The following is a 19705-nucleotide window of genomic DNA, read 5'->3' as shown; positions in this document are numbered from 1 at the left end:
GGGGGGAGGACAGAGTACAGGAAGCCCAAATACCTAGCTCCTTACTGACCCTGCTTGCACTTTTACAGCAGTCCAGCTTTCAATTTCATATAACCTAATATAACCAACTCTTCGTGGGTGAATATATTTACATTTTCCTGCCTTTAAACCAAACCAACATGCCACATGCAAAACAAAGGGAAGTTTCCACAAACATTTTGAGTATCAAAGGATTTATTAAAGTAAAATAAATTAAGATCTTGTTTAGGTCAAGGTGTGTGACTTCTGTAATTAAGGTATACATAGCAATTCATTTTTTTTTTTTTTAGATAAAAATCTGCATGTGGACCTAACTCCTGTAGCTCTCATTAAATAAGTTAAAGATTTGTCTTACGCTGTCCTTGTACTTTCTGTAGCTAGAGCTATGCTCTTTATAATAGATTGTTCCAAGAAAATTTCAATACTTGTGCTTCCAAAATAAGACTTTCAAGAAAGCAATAAATGAAGCAAACAAGTACAGAATATTTTGAATACTCATGGTAGTGTACTTAACTACCAGACTTCTGAATTATTTTCCTTTGTGGTGATTACCTTAATGCTCCATTTAAGTCGACAAAATATATTGCTATACATTATTAAAAGTTCCACATTAGAGCAGAATAAAACTTAGCATTTTTCCCTCATATTCAGTAGACTTGAGTCACGCTTCAAATTTGGATGAACCTGCAGTCTCAGGTTTTACATAGCAAAGTAGATGCCTTAAAGTGACTGGGATGGTGCTTTTCTGTGGGGATGAAACTATGCTTAGCTTTGATGATGCTTTGGTAAAAAGTCAGGAAGTCCCATGTGTTAAGGCAGTTTTCCCTCAAAGTCCAAGTGTCACGTCCACTATTGGTAACAAGCCCCTTTTCTGGAGCTCCGTCTTGCTCTGTACTGTGATGGTACATGTCCTTTCATGCATCTGCTGTAACCTCTTAAGCATCTAGACAGTGGTTCCTTGCTCAGACTTCTGCAAAAAGCTGGATGTTAAGTTCCTGATCTCAAGCTAATCAAAACTTGATTTAAGACCGGTGGTTCTATGTATTTCAAAGAGTGAAAAGGTCCAAAACAAAACCTGGAACAAATCAACTGCTATATGCTGTGGAAGGACTTGACGGAACAGTAGGACGCATCCCTGAACATAGCTGAAAGATGGAGGAGTCACAGTACAAAACATATGGACCTAAAGCATGTTTAAAGTATCCTAAATCTTTCTTTTTATGGAAATTGTGAAGGGAGGACACCTTGGCTACTGACTAGAATTGAACTTGTAGAACTTTTCCAGGTCATTGTTATGTAAGAAAGTCTATTACAAATACTGAATTTGGAAAAAAACTAAGTTTTTCTCCTGCCTTGTAATATAGCGGAGTTCTGACTCACTCCTGCCTTCTGTTATGCAATGGGAGCAAATCTGACTTACAGGGCAGGTGATTTAAGGCTCAGCAATGTGTTAAGACAGGAAAATTAAAATAGAGTTGAAGCCTATTACACTAATAAATTCCTTTATGCCTTCAGGTCACTTTTGTTTAATCACAGTTCTTGCTTCAACTCTCAAGATGACAAACTAGCTATATGACTAGTTGCCGATTTCCACTAGCCATGTTTTCCCACGGAATAAGACAGACTAATTGAAATACTCCTACTGTTGCGCTTTTATTGCTTTATCTAAATCATCCACCACTTGCTGCAGCTTCTGTAGGCTGGGGTGGACGTTCTCTTCCAACCACTCCTCTACAGTACACTTGTGGAAAACTTGCTCCATGGCTGCTTGGAGGTCTTGCACCACAGCATTCCACTTGGAGAGAAGACTAAGCAGAGATCAGAAGGAGGAAACAATCACATTTGCAGGTGAGCTCTGTCTCAAGGGAGGGCTAGCTTATTGGGCCTTTTAAAGGGAGTACTGTCCTTAAAAGGACTTTACAGGAAAAGAAGCATCTATTACAAGAGCTCAAAGGACTTGATTTTGTGCAGATGGCAAAAGGTTTGTGTTTAAGTACCGTAAATCTTGGCACTTTTCTCATGCAGTGACTTTTAAAGTACCGAAATGTGAGCTCAAAAAACCACTATACTCATTTTAAGTGTAACTGAAACCCGCTGTGAGACTTGTTGGGAATTTAATTCTGGTTTCTATCAGGAAGAGTGGATGCAGTTGGATATTTACCTTATCACAGCAAAAAATGTATAAAGTAGCCATTTAGCATGAATCAGCATAATGTCTAGGACAAGTTCTGAAAAGCGCATACAGTGACAGGGAGCAGGGGAAAGGGGGCTGGTTTTATTCCAAGCCCTGCCTGGAACCTGGCCCATGGTGAACTCCTACACTGTGGCTAACAACTGCTGTAAGATGCAGCAGGTCTATGCAGGAGTAACTCCATATACAAGGGAGAGTTTTTCGGAGACCGATTTTGTACTTGTATTCAAAGAATTTGTTCAACAGAAGGCAGACAAAGCTAAACATGTTCTTCTGTTTAAAACTGTATTATGAATACTTCATATTGTTTGATTTCCACTGATGCTTCTGAAATAATTATAGAAAGAGGCAAGGACTCAAAACTATACGTACTTGAGTGCCCCAAATATGACAGACTTTACTTTCCCTATAATGCAAAATAGGTTGTGTTACCTTACTGCATCTGGCTGAAAGTGATGCATTATTATAGGATGAATAATCTTCCTTTTCCTGTGGTAGGGGCTGAACCAGCCTGTGACATACCTGAAAATGGATGTTAGTATGAGCAGATTTTGAAACAGCAGCGATACACGTGTTTGTAGGCTGACAGGGAGGTGACAGAGCTTTAGCTGAACTTCTGCACAAATAGAGATAATGCTTAAGGAGCAAGTAAATTTAAGTCTACGTATCCTTGGAACTAGCTTGTAAAAGACTGTTCCTGGCAGATGAGAATAACTGATCATCTGTTGTAATTTAAGTTTCATTTCAAGCTCCTTTTTTTGTAACCACACCGTTAAAAAATTTCATTTTAACTTTAACAGTAAGATTTAATTCAGTGAAGAACTAGATTCTTGAAATAAGGCAGCATATAGTATTTAGGAATTCTACTGAAATACTTTAAATTTGCATCTAAATATTATGTTCTGCTGAAGTGTCAATATATAGGGATGCAATGCCTGAAGTGCAGAGCTTGATGTTTAAATCACTTTGCTGGAGTTATGCCCCATTTTGAGATGATACAGCTCCAACACTCCTGCAGACAGCCAGAGAATCAGCATAAACCTTATTACCTGTTCCTCTCAAGAAGCTCATCCACTGATGACTTGAGGTAGAAACTAACTTGCGTCACAAGTGTAAGGATATTGCTCCCAGGAAAGGTCCCCAGACTTGTGCTGTCCAAAGAGGATCCATTAAGTTTCTGAACTTACCACGCAATGAGAAGCATCTGAATCCTGCAGCTGGAATTTTACCTCATGAAAGTATCAGTTTCCAAGTTGGACATTCCCAGGAGCTTTTCCACATTTTCTTTAATCTTTTCAGAATAGCCACCTGGCAGAAGACAGTGGAAATAAGTAAATGGAGCCTAAATAACCAAAATGCTCATAAAAGAGGGTTTTTCTGGAGTACTATGCATTGGCTTAGTAGTTCTCCTTGGATGAAGATTTTTTAAAAGGTAAAATGGAAATAGAACAAGGAAAAAAATTTGGGGGTGGGAGGAGTACATTGCCTTTCACACAATTGTCTTGTGCTAGGTAAAGCACTTCCTAGCTATGAGCTTTCCATTCAGGGTGCTGAATATTTTTAGTGCCTTAATTAAAAATGAGTAGGTTGTGTTTTTTTTATTTTGAAAACAAGAAGTGCAGAAAGACAAAAATAAAAATTCTGTTGGCAACTGCCTGTAAAGAAATCAGAAACTACAGGAAGTATTTTACCAGACAGTATACTTCCTAGATCAATTTTAAGAAAATTGATTAGTTAAAACAACTTTTACATGTAATTAGTCTCATTTATATACCAGTAGTATTTCAAATCAGTTTTGAAAGCAATTCAGCTTCCTAAATATTTTTTTAGTATAAGCACGAAGAAGTTTGTGACCATTTGCGGGTTAGAACATAATAAATGATTAGTATACTATAGCTATTTTTAAATACTTAGGCCAAGAGGCTCCTCTGCTCCTGTATCACAAACATGCAATATGTAAAATTTATTGTTCATAATTCAGACCATGATCAGATAGTCAAACCACCTCAAAATACAATAAGCCTGTGCCAACCTTAGGGCAAGGTCACTTCATAGGCATTAGCTGAGAGAGAATAAAGTTGTCATTGTACCATTCTTTAGTGCCTGCAGACATACAGCCAATGACGGAATTGCCACAGGGAGAAGCTCACACAAAACGGAGAAGTGATCATACCTAAATAAGAAAACATTAATTAGACATTTAGTATGTTCTAACAGTAAAATAAGTGGGAAGTTTTAATATTTCAATCACTAAAATTCAAAGAGCTTTACAAACATCAGTTTCTGTCTCAGAGAAGGGACCTTCTATCTCTAAAACGCTAAGTATTCCTGTTTACTAGTAAGAACAGATGCAAACCAAATGACTTTCTCAAGCCAAATTAGGGTCAGAAATTGGAGTTCAGCTCTCTGGTATTCCCTTAGACCTCCTGGCTGTTGCATAAAAACCTTTTACTCCTTCATTACATTAACAAGTTCTCTCTTACGCAACTTCATTCTATTTGAATTCACATTAGACATTCAGATATACACCAGGCATTAACTATGCTGTCTATAAGCAGTTCAAGGTGGCACAAAGTACATTCAAGCCTTCAGATCCAATCTGCTGTTGTTGGTATCTGCCAAAACAATCGCTCCTGCTGATTAACGCTGTAGCAGTTGACTGGAACTCTGAAATCCACCCTTCGTGGGTGAGGCCCAGCGGTAACCAACAGGAAGGACTGCAGGGTTGCAAAGCTCCCTTCTAAATCCCCGGCCTTCTTGTACCTCTTGGGGAGTTTTTGGGTGGAAGTTTGCTTCCATGTGATCCTCAGAACAATTTAAAAGGATGTTCCTTACCTTTGCCAGCCGGTCAGCGCGATACCTTCAAGGACATCAGCAGGGCTACTGCTTGCCACTTCCAGCCATTGAAGATGGTTTTTTAAGTGGTGTCCAATAAGCGTTAGAGACTGATTCACTCCTGTAGCTCCTTTAAAAGCACTAGCAAACCACACCTTGGAGAAGCCGCATCTACGATACTTCTCTATGAGATGCACTGCAATAAGACACAAAAGAACACTTACAGGACAAGTTTTTCTCCATTTTTGGCTTTGACTGTAATGCTCCAATTAAGAGGAACCCAGGTCCAGTTACAACAGGCTGCTGAGCCTTGTCCTGTCAAGTTCTGATCATCAGCAAGGATGGGAGATTTCACATCCTCTCCGAGCAACCTGTTTTGGTGACTGCCCTCCTATTTTCATGTGCCCAGTTACTATATTCCATTCCCTTGAATTGCTAAATTGCTTCAATGCTAAGAACCATGGGCATGTAACAAGCATGCACAACATCACATTCTTCTTTCTTCTTTCAACAAAGGAATATTTGCATGCATGTTAAATGCGTGATTGGAGCCTTTAGGAGTTTTTCCTTTGAATTCTAGATGTATGAAGCCTTGAAGCTTCTTTTGCAGAGCTGTCAATACACAGCTATCTGCTCCCACTGGTTTAAAATGCAATGAGAGTTAATGTAACAGTGCTTGTGAAAAACCTCTCAATTTCCCATCAGTGATTCCATAGCCCTCTTGAAAAGAATTAAGCAGCAGACAATGCAAGTCCTTCATAGGAGAAACATAAATAGAAAAAGAAAATAGCAACTATTATGTGAAATCAAACAAGGACTATGTTTATGCTACTAAAGCAATAAAAAGCAGTTTAACAAAAACAGAAGTTTTTGGCGTCCAACTAAGGTATGTTTTAATGATACTATTTTGTTTTGGCTATTTTGCTTAACAGGTAACAGAGCTCTCTGCTTCTAAGCAGCTCAGCAGAGAAGTACAAACCTTTGCCCTCCACATCGAGGTCTGCTGCATAGTCCCAGATCATTGGCTGCACAAGCTGTGGGACCCCAGACTCTGAAAGGAACAGAGGTCGTCTAAGTAATGGAAAACAGACAGTTAAAAGTGAGAACTAAGTACATATTACTGGTGCAGTAGCACGTGACTAGAACTAACTATGGCTTGTCACTAGAATTCTTTATTTACAGTTGAAGTGCCCCTGGGCATTTTCAGCCTGGCCAGGGCTTTGAACATGCAGGGTCACATGCCAGGAGCCACTAAGTCCTTAGACATCTTGAAACCACTAATGGATCAGCAGTGACAATTCATCAGAGATCCCGTTCACCCCAAGCCCATCTCGTTCTTAGTCCCTTGCATCTATCGGTATACCTGCTGGGTTGAACCAGTGGAGCAGCAAACTGCACGCACAAGATTTCAGCTAAATTTGAAGGAAACATTCACCCTCTAAGTTAGAGATTGTCTGAGCTGTGTATGCACGGAACTTAGCTTTTCAAGATGCCTTTAAAGTAAAAATAAAGATATACGTTTAGCTTCAAATCCCCTTCAAATCCCAACGCCCTGACTAGTTTTAAACATGAGAAACCGACCCCTAGAGAAACTGCAGTAAATTGTACAGAAATTCAGTATTTTAACAGCATCCCATTTTAATTTATTTAGTCTGTTATTGCCTGTGGCAGTAGAGCGCACTTAGCTAAACACTGTGCTGCTCTTGTGGAAACTGCATGGGTCCCATCTGCATTTTTTTTGGATGATTTCCCACTATTAAAGCCACAAATAGGTCAGTCACTGCTGGAGGAACTACACAGCTCTTCATAGCATTGTCTAAATCTGTTCAGAGCGGACAAATAAGGTGGCTCTGAAAATGCTGGAACTCTGTCTATGCTAGGACTACTCAAACTTTAGCAGTGATTTCATAGTATTCAACAAACAAGACTCGTGACGTCAAGGTCTTGGAGCTACCCTGCAATTCAGTATCAGAGTTCTTCACGATGTGCACTATGATCACATATACTGTCAAAGAGGATCACAGCTTCTCCGTGTGAGCCTGCACCACTGGAACCAGATGCTGCGCAGAGCAACAGCTAACATTAGAAGGTGGTAAGAGGCATTGAAATTTAGACTGAGACCACAAATGCTAATAGGTTTGTTTTTTGTTTTTTGTTTTTTTTCCAATGTGTAAAGAAAGTAGAATTGATGGCAACCACTGCATATTACCAGATGGAAAACTAAAGTGTATGTGTTGAAACTTGCCCACAGTCATACAGAAAGTCTGTGACATAGCCAAGGACTAAATGTCTCTACTCTCTAGTCTAATGGATCATATCTCAGCTATTCTCAGATTTCTCGTTTTCATTATTTTCATCTGCCAACAAATCTGTTTTAACTGGTTGTGTAAACTTTTTTGTACGCTACAAAATATAACTCACCCCATCAGTGGTCACACACCTGCCAATGTTTCCTCACTTATCCCTCTGAGCATATCATCCCACACAATGGGCGTTACAGTGGGGTAAGATGAGGCCACACAACTTGCAACTGCTTTTATGTGGGATAAGCACAGCTTCTCTGGAGTGTTGTCCTGTTGCTGCAGCCACTGCTTTGACTCCTCTCCTTCGCCGAGGTAGTAGACCTGAAACATCAAGCGAATAATCCTGACTTCTTGTACAGGAACAGGGGGAACAAGTTTGACGTAGTATCACAAAATCATACAATATTCAAAACCTATTGCACAGATGTGACACACTGAGTGGACGTATTTAAAAGCACCTCTCAGCGTTGAAGACACTGCAAGCATTTCCATCAGTCTGCAGAAGACTGTGGCCATGACTACCAAAATATATCACATAAGGGAATTTTCCTGTAGAAACTAAAATATTTAAAGAATAATTAAAGCATGTTGTATTTGTCTTTGGAAGGTTTGTCCTCAGAAGTAGCTCTCACCAGTTTTACTCAGTTCAAATCTAGTAACCCACAAGGTCCTGAATTATATAAGATGAGGTTCCTGTCTTGGGGAAGGAGATCATCTGTACGTGAATCTAGAAGTGACTTGGGGGCACGTCCAAGAGCGGCCCCAGCATACTTGGTCCTATGCAGAGAGTGGATCTGGACCTGTTAAGCTGGATATGCATTTAAACTCTTTGCTGTTTTAGAGCAGGTTTTATCTAAAACATGTTCATTCCACATAAATAGCATTTTGTTTTATAAAAGCTTGCAGCTCCCTATCTAACCTTGCCATTAGTTCTCACACAACAGGATACAAAATGCTAAACTAATATCAGTACAGTTAAAGTGATCACAATGAATTTCAGGGATCTGCATGCCATAGGGGTGGTTTTAAGAAACTCTGAGAAAGGAGAACACTCAAGGTTCTCCTCCTCAAGGAGACAAACTACCAAGTTTGTCAGCCTGGAGAAGAGAAGGCTCTGGGAAGACCTTACAGCAGCCTTCCAGTACCTAAAGGGGGCCTACAAGAAAGCTGGAGAGGGACTTTTTACAAGGGCATGTAGTGATAGGACAAGGGGTAATGGCTTTAAACTGAAAGAGGGTAGATTTAGATTAGATGTAAGGAAGAAGTTCTTCACTGTGAGGGTGGTGAGGCACTGGAACAGGCTGCCTGGAGAAGTTGTGGATGCCCCATCCCTGGAAGTGTTCAAGGCCAGGTTGGATGGGGCTTTGAGCAACCTGGTCTAGTGGAAGGTGTCCCTGCCCATGGCAGGGGGGTTGGAACTAGATGATCTTTAAGGTCCCCTCCAACGCAAACCATTCTATGATTTTATGATAAGATAAAAAAACCCAACACTTCCTACCACAAAAGAGCTTACTCTGAGTAAGTTGGCCAGAACAACGAGCCAATATCTTACATCCAAACTCACATGATTCTTAATTAATACCTCCAACTGACATCTCACTTTAAATACTCATTTGACCTAAAACCAAATGCTGAGTTAGCTTTAGGAAACTGCTTTCAATACTTTCGATATTACACTCAGATCAATAGAAATGACATCCTGTGCTACTGGAATAATTTAGTGTCAAAAAGTCTTTTCTACGCTGGCTTGCGTTGTTGTTTTCTGTCCCCAAAATCCTACCCGAACGTGGCCTGGGCACCACTGAAATGCAGAAGCCTCGGCCCTTACCATCATTTCTCACAAGAAAAAAAACCTCCTGGCTCAAGAGAAGTCCCACCTCATCACATCCGATGTGAAACCATTTTAAATCTTCGTGCTGTGCCATGACCTGGTCAATCATGGCTTTGACCAGGGCCCGCGACTCCTCCTTGTGTGGGTTGAGGGCGTTGGGAAACACCTCCACCTCCCGGAGATGAGCGAACTCTTTGTGCTTCAGCACAAACTGCAAGAGAAAGGAGATCTTGGGGAACAACCGCGAAATGAAGGGGACAGCAGCGTCCTCCCGCGTCACCTGGGCTCTGCTAACAGTTCTCCTGCTAAAACCCCGGTTTTGGCTGCGTGTGAGCACAGGGGTCAGCAGGAGCCCAGGAGGGGCACGGCTGCTGCTCCACGGTGCCGCAGGGGTCTCCGACCACGAAGCGCCTCACGGGGCGAGGGAAACGGGGCGCTCGGCGCAGCGTCACCCCGCTCTCCAAAGCGTGCGGCCGGCGGGGAGCCGGATAACCCGAGCGCTGGCCCTTACCAGACGGGGGGGGGGGGGGTCCCAACAAAGCCACCCCCGCGCCCTCGCCCCTGCTCGCCCACCCCAGCACTCCCAGGCCTCGAAGGCGCGACGCCACCCGCCCGGTCCTCACCTCCATGTGCCCGAAGGTCTGCACCAGCGGCACCACCTCCAGCCCCTGCGCCCTCGCCTGGCTCAGCACCGCCCTCACCTCCCCGGGGCTGCGGCGGGGGGAGAGCGAGACGTCAGGGCCCGGCCCGGTCCGGCCCGGCCCGGCAGCGCGGCCCCCGTCCCCCCCAGCCCCCGGGCGGTACCTGTAGGCGTGCGGGGCCCGCAGCGGCTCCAGCGGCCCCGCGTAGGGGAAGGTGTCCTCGTACTCCAGCAGCAGCCCGGTGGCGCCCAGGGCGCGGAGCAGCGGCAGCACCTGAGGGGGCGGGAGGGGACAGCGGGCAGGTGGGGCCGGGGCCTGGGGCGGACCGGACCGGACCGGAGAGCCCCCGCCGCCCCCGTACCTCCGCCAGGTAGGAGGCGCGGGGCGGGGCGCCCTTCAGGTCCAGGTGCACCAGGCGCCGCCGCGGACCGCCCGCCTCCATGCCCGCCGCATGCCGCCGCTCCGGCCTCGATTGCTCCCGACTGCGCGCTCGAGGCTGGCCGCCGCACCGCCGGGAAGCATCGATTGGTTTGGCCTGTCGCCGCGGTACCCCGGCATAAAGCGCTTCGCCGCGTCCCTCTGTCTCGGTTCCGGTGTCCGGGCGCTGTCCGGCCGCTGCCACCTCCTCCTCTCTGCCTTGGCGAGCCCGCCTCTGCCGCTCTCGGCTCCGCAAGGGATTCGTCCTGCCCGCTCCTCTGAAGCGTTGCTGTTCGGCGGCCGATTGCTTTCCCCTGGCAGGCGGGAGAGGCGGGCCGAGCACGTCGCTCTGTGCCTGGCGGGCGCGATGGCTCCGCAGCGGCGGGCGGCGCCGCGCGGCCCCGAGAGCGGCGGGACGGCGGGCGGGCCGGGCCGCGGGGGCCGCCGGCACAGCAGGTACCCGGCCGGGGCGCGGGGTGCGGGGCTGCGGTTAGCGGCTGGCACCTCCCGGCGGCCGCGGCGGTGCCCGGGCCCGGCGGCTGAGGGGAGCGGCCTGCGGCAGGGCCGCCGGCTCCTCCGGGAGCTCCTGTGGGAAGGCGGCCTGTAACCTCCGGGCGTGAAGGAGGAATGAGTATTGCGAATGCTTGTAAATATGTACGCGCGTACCCCAAACGAGGGGTCGGTCGGGGTACCGGCCCTTGACCGGGTCTCCCCGGTGTCGGGCAGGGCAGGGGCTTGAGTTCGCTCCGCACCGGCTCGGGAGTTGTCTTGCGTGGGATTGTCGCTGTGCTCCCTCCGTAGTGCCAAGAAGAGCCGAGGCCAGCAAGAGTCACGGTGGAGGTGGCTGAAGGCAGCGGTCCTCCTCTTCTCCACTGCTGCCGGTGGCCTCCTGAGCTGGAGCTACCTGAGGGCTGAGGATGGGGTCACGGAGGTGCTGGCTCGTCACAGCGAGAACCTGCAGGACAAGTTCGTTGAGATCCCCTGCTCTGAGGACTATGACAGCCACAAAAGATTTGAAGGTATTTGGGTGGGATTGTGCAAAGTGGGATGAAGCAGTCTTCAGAGGACCACAGCAGGCTGACTGCTGTCCAAGTCTGTTAAACCAAATTTGTACCGCAAAACTCCTGTGTTTCCAGCAAACGCCTGGTCACCGTGTGTATTGTTTAAATCCACAAATGTTTGTGCCTCTTGGGTCAGCCTGGAAATCATTGCTTCTGAGAGGTTTTTTTGTCATCCCGACATAATGCTCTTCTGAAACTGCTTTGCTTAGGCTGTATGAAATAAACCTTTTGCTAAATCTGTTTCTAGTGTCTTTCCTACTCTGTTGAGTCCTGCAATAGCCTTGTGGGTGAGTTTGTTGGTGGTAAATACCCTGCAGGGTATGGAATGGAACTGCTTTAGGATATTGTCTGTGCCGCTAGCATGCGGTAACGGTACAAATGCCAGTTTCTGGTACTCTTGTTTTGAGATGTGTGTGTGCCAGCAGCTTTTGATGCTGCCTGCAAAGCACTCCTCTGTCTTTATGTCTTTCAGCTGAGCCTGTTTTCTGTCAAATTGATATTTGTATCTCCTGGCACTTATTTCTTTGGAGTGTTGATGTTGGATCTTCTAGAGAAATGGAAGATTTATCTTCTCTGATGAACAGCAGTGAGAGTCTGACTTGCAGTTTGCGTGGATGAGCTATGCTGATGTTCTCTTTTAGATTTGCGTAGTGTTTCTTGATGAACATTTTGGGTTGGTACTGCTGCCAGAAAGCAGCTGTGCTCTTACTTTTTGTCGGCCTACCTGTATGTCTAGGTGTGTGTTGACTGATAAGCTATTCCGTCTAAAAAGAACAGTATTTCTGAGTTAGTTTTTAGCCAAATCATTTGTCTTATCTGGTTCATTACGTGGCTGACAAAACAGTTGCTGACACAAAGCTGGAGGCAGAGTGTGGAGGCTGGAAGAAGCTGCTTGGAACTGAGGAAGAACAAAGATGATCAAAGGGCTGTCCTATAAGGAAAGACTGAAGGAGCTGGGTCTCTTCCCTGGAGAAGAGAAGGCTCAGGGGAACCACGTTACAGTATTCCAATATTAAGGGGCAGCTACGAGGTGGATGGAGGCTATCCCTTTACAAGGAGCCACATGGAGAAGACAACAGGCAATGGGTACAAGTTATACTGGGCAAGGTTTCATCTTGACATAAGAAAATTTTTTTACAGAGAGAACAGTCTATCACTGGAACAACCTCCCCAGTGATGTAGTAGAGTCCCCGTGACTGGAGGATTTCAAGATGTGATTAGGCAGGGTGCTAGATGATCTCATCTAGGCTCCCTTTCCCATGAAAGGCTGGACCAGGTGATCTTTTGAGGTACCTTTCAACCTGGGCTGTTCTATGATTTCTAACTTTCTTCCAGTACCAATTCTGGTAAAAAGGTGTGTCAAACTGCAGCCTGGATGTGGTGCCCCAAAGATGTGAAGGTAATTTCCCCTGTCCTCTTCAGGTGGCTGGTCCTGGTGCTGTTGGTTGAAAGGTTTGTAACGTAAAACAAATGTTTGTGTAGTCTGTGGTCAGGTAGTTTTTCCTCAGTGCTGCTATTGTAGCTTCTTGCTTGATAGGGTTTTGGAGGGTTCATCCCAATTGTTATTGAGGCAAAGAAAACTGCTGTCAGGAAGCTACCAGCAAGAAAACTTCCTCAGTAGGGGGGATTTTTTTTGACTGAGCATATGAAAACACATGTTCTGTTTTAACTTTTCATAGTTACTATAAGAAGAAACTGCTTCTGGCTTTATTTGCATAGTGCCAAGGCCAGAGAAAACTGTTGCAGCCTGTGTTGCCACAGATTTGGTAGTTATGACTGAACTAAGGCTAAAACTGTCTGTGTTCTGCTACTGGGGCTTTGGCTTGTCAAAAGAAACCCCCCAAACCAACAAAACCTTGTTTTTCCCTTCCCTGGTTTGCAAGAAGAGTTTTCTGAGCTGGGGACTTGTGGTCTTGGCAAGCCCATCAGTTATTCTTTCCATCATAAAGAAGGCAGGAAGGGTATCTCTTAAAGGGTATCTCTGCCTGGGAAGAGGAGTGAATGTGTTCTCTATACTTGTGATGTCATGGGGAGAAAGCTCTGCAAATGCTAACTGCATGGTGAAGTGTCACCTCTCTTGGCTTTGTATGAGAATGATTGACGCAGCTGGCATTAACCCAGGAGGAACAAAGGGGAGTCATCTTGTGCGAGTTTGTATTCTGGCTTTCTAATTAGATGTTTGCTTGCTGCTGCTTCTTATATGATTGATTTTGGTTTTTAGCAGATGTTTTTACACGTGTTCCCTGTACTATGCTTTCAGAAAGTGATCAGCGGTATTAGAAATGTGTGAACATCTGTTTTGTTAAGTGGTTAATTGAAGCCGAGCTGGGATAATGAACTTTGCTCTCGTTTTTTCTCTCTCGTCTGTTGCTCGGTGCCCGCCAGAGGGTGGTGGTGAGCTGCTGAGCCTTGCTGTCCCGTCAAAGCTGAGCTCTTTGTTCCACCTGTGTGTTACCGATAGCTTAGCGAGGCAGTAAATGTGGATTATCGTTCTCTGCCAAACTGGATTCGGCTCCGGAGCTTTAGTCGTTTTGTTGTAAATAGCTATCTATCACTCAGTAGCTTTTCATTCTCTGTCTTTACTCTGGCTTGACATCCACAGCTGCTGGCTCTGTGTCACAAGGAGGTACGTTCCTATCATCACTTGGTGTCTGATGCTCAGCTGTGAAGTTTCCACTGCTAAGATGAGATTTTTCTTTTTTTATGCACCTGTCTGTGCTTCAAACTGAACTACTGCAACTGAACTTCTAGTTTGTTTCAAATGATATGGTAGTTGGTGTCACAGAGCAGTGGTTTTATTTCCATAGCACTGCCTGCCAGTAAACCTGCTTCATACAGAAATAAAACGTGATATTCTTCAGAGGCCAAGCACTTAACTTATTATATTTGCAGAAGATGGGGTGTTCTGTGAGCACAGTCTCATCTGCATTCTGAGCCTTGCGGCCAGATCTTGGCTATTTCTGCTGTCTTGAGACATGGTTAACTACTTAAAACTACCGTGGCTACTAGTGTATCTGATGAAACTCCTGCATACTCTCTTATGTGTGTTGACATATTGTGTCAGTGTACAAAGCATCCATGATCACTGCCCAGGAGACAGCTTGAAGATGCTTTTCCAGAGACTAGATCAGTGGATGTGGAAAGCAGAGAAGTCTGTGAGCAGTGGAGGAAAAGCACCTAGGCTGCTGGTGTGGTTATGGGGGTGGTATCCAATAAATCTTTGCCTCCTTTTGTCCTGCGTTGAGATGGATTGTATTAAGGGAGCATCATGATGGGGCTTTTTTTCCTCACGTGAGTCATCCTGGTCTTGGCAGCATATAGTTCTTGGCCAAGTGCCACTTTAAGTAGAAGACAAAGCTGCAGTTTAGGTACTTGGACCCCTGTGTTACATTCTGTTTTCTGTGTACTGAATAAGGAGCAGGGGCCATAGGGAGTACTTGTGTTTTTGCATGTTTAGGTATGCTCTTCCTTTACCTTGATTGAAAAAAATACAACTCTTAAGATCCAAAGCTGAGTGCCTTATTAGTTAAGCGAATGATTTTGCACAAATTTGTGGAAGCTACTGGGTACTTTGTAACACTAAACTAATTTTCTCCTGAGTGCAGATTCTCCAAGTATGCTTTTGACACTTCAGTGCTCCCATGTACCATGGTCTCTTAGACAAAGATGACGCATTTCTTAATGCTAAAATTGTTTTCAAACAGACTGTTCTGATTTTTCCTTAGCAGTCATCCATTGTTTGTGCCTTACTGTTGGTACCTGACTGACTTTATACTGGACTATCTTTTTCTTGTTTTTCTTCTCAGTTTGGAAAAGCTTCTGCTGTTGCCTTCAGAACACCTCCTCCTTCTAGCACTGTCTTTGCCAGTTCTTTGCTAGAGACCCTAGACATGTAACAGTTGTCCTAGGTAACCCTGTAGTTTTGCCAAATCTGGACTCTCCAGTACCAACGTTTCTAAACGGGTAAGATCTATCCAGTTGTTTGCAGCTGGAAACAGAGGGCACAAATCTCTTCTGAAATCAGAAGTCTTTGCTAGCGTCCTTTTCGCAGAATGTCATACAAGGAAAACTCTAGACAGTTTTGTCCTGGAGTATTGAAATTCTCCTTTGAATTTACACTTTCCCACCTCTTCTCCTTGAACATTGGCTTTCCCTCATCTCTAAGACAATTTTCTTTGCCTTTCAAGCATTAAAGAGACCTTTTCAATGGCAGAAGGAAAGTCATTCCCCTTTTCTTGTCTCTATTAGCCAAGAGAGCTTCCTTGTTTTTCTGTGTTCAGCTTTCTCCAAACTCAAAATCTCACTTTTCTATCAGCCTGTTACCTGAGCCTTTTTTAATCTTGTTTTTTAACAGGACTATAAAAAAAGAGTACTGCCAATCTCCAAACTTGTGTTTCATAACATTGTTGATATCTGTACCCAGATGAACAGAACATTGTCACAGTGTGGAGTATGTTATGTGATTTGTGTTTGATTATTGTACTGCAAATCTTTGAGTGGACCTTATGGTTACTAGTGAAATGTTCAGTAGGGTTTTTTTCCTTTCTGGGAACCCAAATTGTTGGTTCTCTGGCTGTTTTTTTACATGCATCTGAAAAATTGGGTGCTGGAAGCTGTTACCGCCTCAGCCATCTGTCTCACTCTTTGGGTGAGTGTTTGCTAGCCTGGAGGCAGAGATGTCTCATCTCTGTCAGTTGGCTTCTGCGATGCTCTTCAGCCTGGCATTCAAAAGCGAGTAACTGATTTTATTCTGCCACTGCTGAATGTATGATGGAGCCTTTAAGGCAATATAAAATGTGCATGTTTTTGTTAGGGCAGACAAGAAATAGTTTGCAGTGTTTGCTGGCTACTACTTGTTGCTTTTCAGAACTGCTAGATCATATGCTCCAAAGGAATATAGCATTTCCAATGCTTGCATTTTTATTGCAAGATCTGTGGTTAACTTGCAAATTGTTGGTTCCTGGAATTGAGATTGTAAATATGCCCTCTGCAACCAGAAAGGCTAGACGCAGTTTCTGTGGAAATCCTTGCATTTTTCAATGTGCCTGAAACATGGCACAGAAGCTCCCCCTCTCTCCACTCCTTCCCCTCCCAAATTTGTAACTTGGAACAACTTTCTGCCTATGAAGCCCTTGTGGGTTTTCATTGGTTTGAATTCTGTACCTTTGTACAGGGCTGCTACTGTATTGCAAAATGTTGTTCTTTAATATGCAAAGCACCTTTGGGTTGCTGACAGAATTTTTAATTTTTATGGTGCTTTTTTTTTTTTATATCAAGGCACTATGGTTTCTGATGAATGGTATGTTTTGATTCTGCTCATCTCTTTAGCTCACAGGGTCAAGAGGAGAAAAGTGAGCTGGGAGAGCAGTGGTTGTAGTTTGTTCTTCTTGTACTTCTGGTTCTGTGCTGGCATTGATAAATGAAAGCTTAAGAATGTAATCTCTAGCATTATTGTAGACTGCTAGTTTCCTAGGTCATCTTCAAATAACTTAATGTGCACTTCCTGGAATCTGAATCTTCAGCTGACTTCGGTTATTGTTGCTGGGTAGCCAGAAAACACAATGAATTATCTTGGTTGTAATCCAGTTCGTTTCCTGACCTTGATCTGTGTTTAAACAGTCTGCTTGGTGTGGGTGCCTTTGACTTCAATTTAAACATATGTCAAACAAGAGACTTTTCTTTTCCCAAGCAAGGAAACAGTGTGTATAATTTGGTATGTTGTTGTCAGTACTCGGCCTATTCACCCACACATCTCTTTCTCATTGCTTCTTTCTCTTCTTGAAATGCTGGTGTAATTGGAGGGCTGTATCGGGGTATATCCAATAAGATGGAGTGGAAGTTCCTACAAAGCACTCGCACTGTGGCAAAATTTCTCTTTCTGTCAGTCTGTGGTCATTGTTATCATTAGTTGCTTTTGATCAGAGCAGACTGCTTTTGACTTGCATGGGTGAATTGATTGACTTATTTCCAGGAGTTCCCCACCCCTCCTTGTGTTCTGATGAGCAAATAATCCTTGAAGAGGAGCTCAGTTCAGCAACAGGAAGTGTATTGGCAGATGTCAGATAATACATTCATCCCAACTTTTCTATGGGATAGATATAGAAGATCTATATATGGATCTTCCTCAGTAAAGTGCCAAGTGTGACATCCCAAGGTCTCTGGTGGCTCAGAATTCATCTTATTTCTTCTTCTTGCCTGAAGACTGTTGTGGACCAGACTTCTAATTTCATAAGAACTTTCATATATTCTTCACCTGGAACTCTTACTGCTGGCTTTTTTCCATGAGTTTTTAAAATTTAATGTTAGATTTCTTAGCAATGAATTTTAAGAGACTTTTTCATTATATACATCCAAGCTGTGTGCTTCAAGGCACTTTTGTGCAAAGCCTCATATAAAAAGCTGCCCTTCAAAGTATGTTTGTATAGACACCCCATACAGCATGTTATTTGCTTCCTTTTGACTCATGTTTGGGGGAGAAGGGGTTGAGCAAATCTGAACTATGCTGCTTTTATTCTCTTGGCAGTATGGTTGGAATGTTCAAATTCACTGCTTTTTTATGTTACCGTTGCTTTTCCAGTGACTTCCAGTTGACAAATACAATGGTTCTTAGTGCTTGACTACAGGAATCTCTGTTAATAAACTGCATTATTTGGGTTGAATACTGAAACATAAGTTAAATTCAGTTTTTTGTGTTAATACATGAATTAGCATGTATTGATACTACATAAAGATCCTATACCTATTCAGGAGCCCTTGTTATTAGGAGTATCTTCATGGCTTGAACTGTTTGTGTTCTAACTAATTTTTTCAGTTTTTCTTTTGTCAAGTAGTGATTTCACTCCTGTCTGAGTGGCAGTCTCTTTTCTGTTATTAACATGGTGGTGTTCTGGTGTTATGTCTGCTGCAGTCTGTATCCAAGTATGTCTTGTCTTCTGCATCTCATTTTTCTCCAGGACAATTGAGTTTCTTTATCCTGTTGAGACTGTTTGGTTTTGGGACAACTCTTTTCATGTTGTGTATTGTACCCAAGAGTGGTGTGTACTGGACCTTTGTCTGAGTTGAAGACTTACTTGGACTGTAGTAGAAAACATTTTGTATATGGACACGTCATATTAAGGGGGCTTAGTTGCTAGAGGTCTTGGCTGATTTTGGAACTGTCAGCCTGAGATGGAAGGATCCATGTGGTATTGTTGAGCTTTCCAGTTCTTGCCCTGCCTGTCTGAAGGCTAGAATAAATTGTGTGAAATGAAAACATCTAAGATCATCTTCCTTTCAGAGACCAGTTATATAAACATAAAACTTTTGTTTTCACTGCTGCACTTGGGAAGAAGGGGGAAAAAAATCACTGGATCTGTGTTGCTGCATGTACGTTGAGATAGATATGCGTCCAATATTGCCTTACTAAACAAAGGCCACCTTCTCTAGCTTGAAGTGGGAGATGTGCAGAGGAACATCAGTAAGACAACTTCAATCCCAAAGTCTGTAACAAACTTGTAGAGACTTGTAACAGACTTAAGGTTTCTAAGAATTATTTTCAGATCAACAGGAAAAGTAGCTTGTTTTTAAAGTCATGGTATTACCATGCGTTTTGCTTAACGTAAATGCTGGAGGCTCTGGGTCATGTGTGACAGCCACATCTCCAGAGGCTGCTTTGGGGATTGAGATTCATTTCTTCTAAATCATCTCCATCCTGTTGGATTGCATTATGGACATAGCAGGAAATAACTTGTCAGCTTAGTTGGTGTAATTCAGGGGAACCAGCCATAGTGGGGAAAGTGATGTAGTTTAGATGAGTCCTGCAGACTTGAATCTGTGCAGAAACAACAGTGACATTGGCTGGCTTGTCTTCTCTCTGATGATTGCAGTGCAAAACATACCAAAATGGGGATGTAACTTTCTTGTAGTTTAAGTGCTCTAAAATATTCTGAGATTGCTGATATCCCTTCTGAATGTTGTGAATCTGAAAGGGGAGTAGAAGAATATTAATAAAGATTTGTTTTGAGCCTTTTTTGGAAGATGATACTTTCTCTTTCTCTTTGTGTTCCAGGGTGCACTCCTAGAAAGTGTGGAAGAGGTGTGACTGATGCAGTAATCACAAGGGAAGAAGCTGAAAGAATCCGTAGGTAATTTTTCTTTTAGCTCTTAAATTTTATGAGCACTTTAACAACAGTGTGCCAGTGTTTAAGGTGTAGCACAGAGCTCATTAGCTGAAGGAGGATGGGTTGAACTTTAAAACACTAAACTTTTTTAAAAGCTATTTTCCATTTTTGCTGTAGTAGAGGCAGTTCTTTCATACAGAGTCTGCCTAGCTCTGTGGGGCATGAGAGTTGTGGGGGAAAAAAAAAGGAGAATTAATTAAATGAGTTTTAAAGGATTTTCACTTGGCCTTCTGTTCCATTTGGCTTTTA

At 43.7% G+C, this 19705-nt stretch overlaps 2 protein-coding genes across 8 annotated transcripts in view; one reads left to right on the top strand and one right to left on the bottom strand.

Annotated features, from left to right (window-relative positions):
- Nucleotides 1-195: 195 nt before the first annotated feature.
- On the bottom strand, nucleotides 196-10303 carry HEXD (hexosaminidase D). Its single transcript, XM_052807386.1, has 12 exons — nucleotides 10181-10303; nucleotides 9983-10092; nucleotides 9802-9889; nucleotides 9225-9389; nucleotides 7485-7668; nucleotides 6024-6095; nucleotides 5045-5240; nucleotides 4300-4382; nucleotides 3439-3517; nucleotides 3259-3360; nucleotides 2642-2731; nucleotides 196-1826 (listed from the first exon to the last, which is right to left on the bottom strand). Exons 1-12 carry the CDS (start codon nucleotides 10259-10261, stop codon nucleotides 1658-1660), a joined length of 1419 nt encoding a protein of 472 aa, XP_052663346.1. The 5' UTR covers nucleotides 10262-10303; the 3' UTR covers nucleotides 196-1657.
- OGFOD3 (2-oxoglutarate and iron dependent oxygenase domain containing 3) overlaps nucleotides 10271-19705 on the top strand; it is a 50559-nt gene continuing 41124 nt past the window's right edge. For all 7 annotated transcript variants that reach the window (XM_052807391.1, XM_052807395.1, XM_052807392.1 and 4 more), the window contains exons 1-3: nucleotides 10271-10692; nucleotides 11038-11255; nucleotides 19345-19420. In XM_052807391.1, coding sequence (XP_052663351.1) covers nucleotides 10271-10692; nucleotides 11038-11255; nucleotides 19345-19420 — 716 coding nt within the window. The remainder of the gene's footprint in view (nucleotides 10693-11037; nucleotides 11256-19344; nucleotides 19421-19705) is intronic.

The sequence above is a fragment of the Harpia harpyja genome, chromosome 14, assembly GCF_026419915.1.
Source record: "Harpia harpyja isolate bHarHar1 chromosome 14, bHarHar1 primary haplotype, whole genome shotgun sequence".
NCBI lineage: Eukaryota > Metazoa > Chordata > Aves > Accipitriformes > Accipitridae > Harpia > Harpia harpyja.
This window is presented reverse-complemented; position numbering and strand designations above follow the sequence as displayed.

Bases quoted from the DNA above. Each gene is read 5' to 3' on its own strand.
- HEXD (XM_052807386.1), bottom strand. From the start codon at position 10,261: ATGGAGGCGGGCGGTCCGCGGCGGCGCCTGGTGCACCTGGACCTGAAG. The intron at 9,390-9,801 runs GTGAGGACCGGG...TTTCTCTTGCAG, and splicing joins AGACCTTCGGGCACATGGAG to TTTGTGCTGAAGCACAAAGA. The intron at 5,241-6,023 runs GTTTGTACTTCT...GTCTTATTGCAG, and splicing joins CCTCGATGTGGAGGGCAAAG to TGCATCTCATAGAGAAGTAT.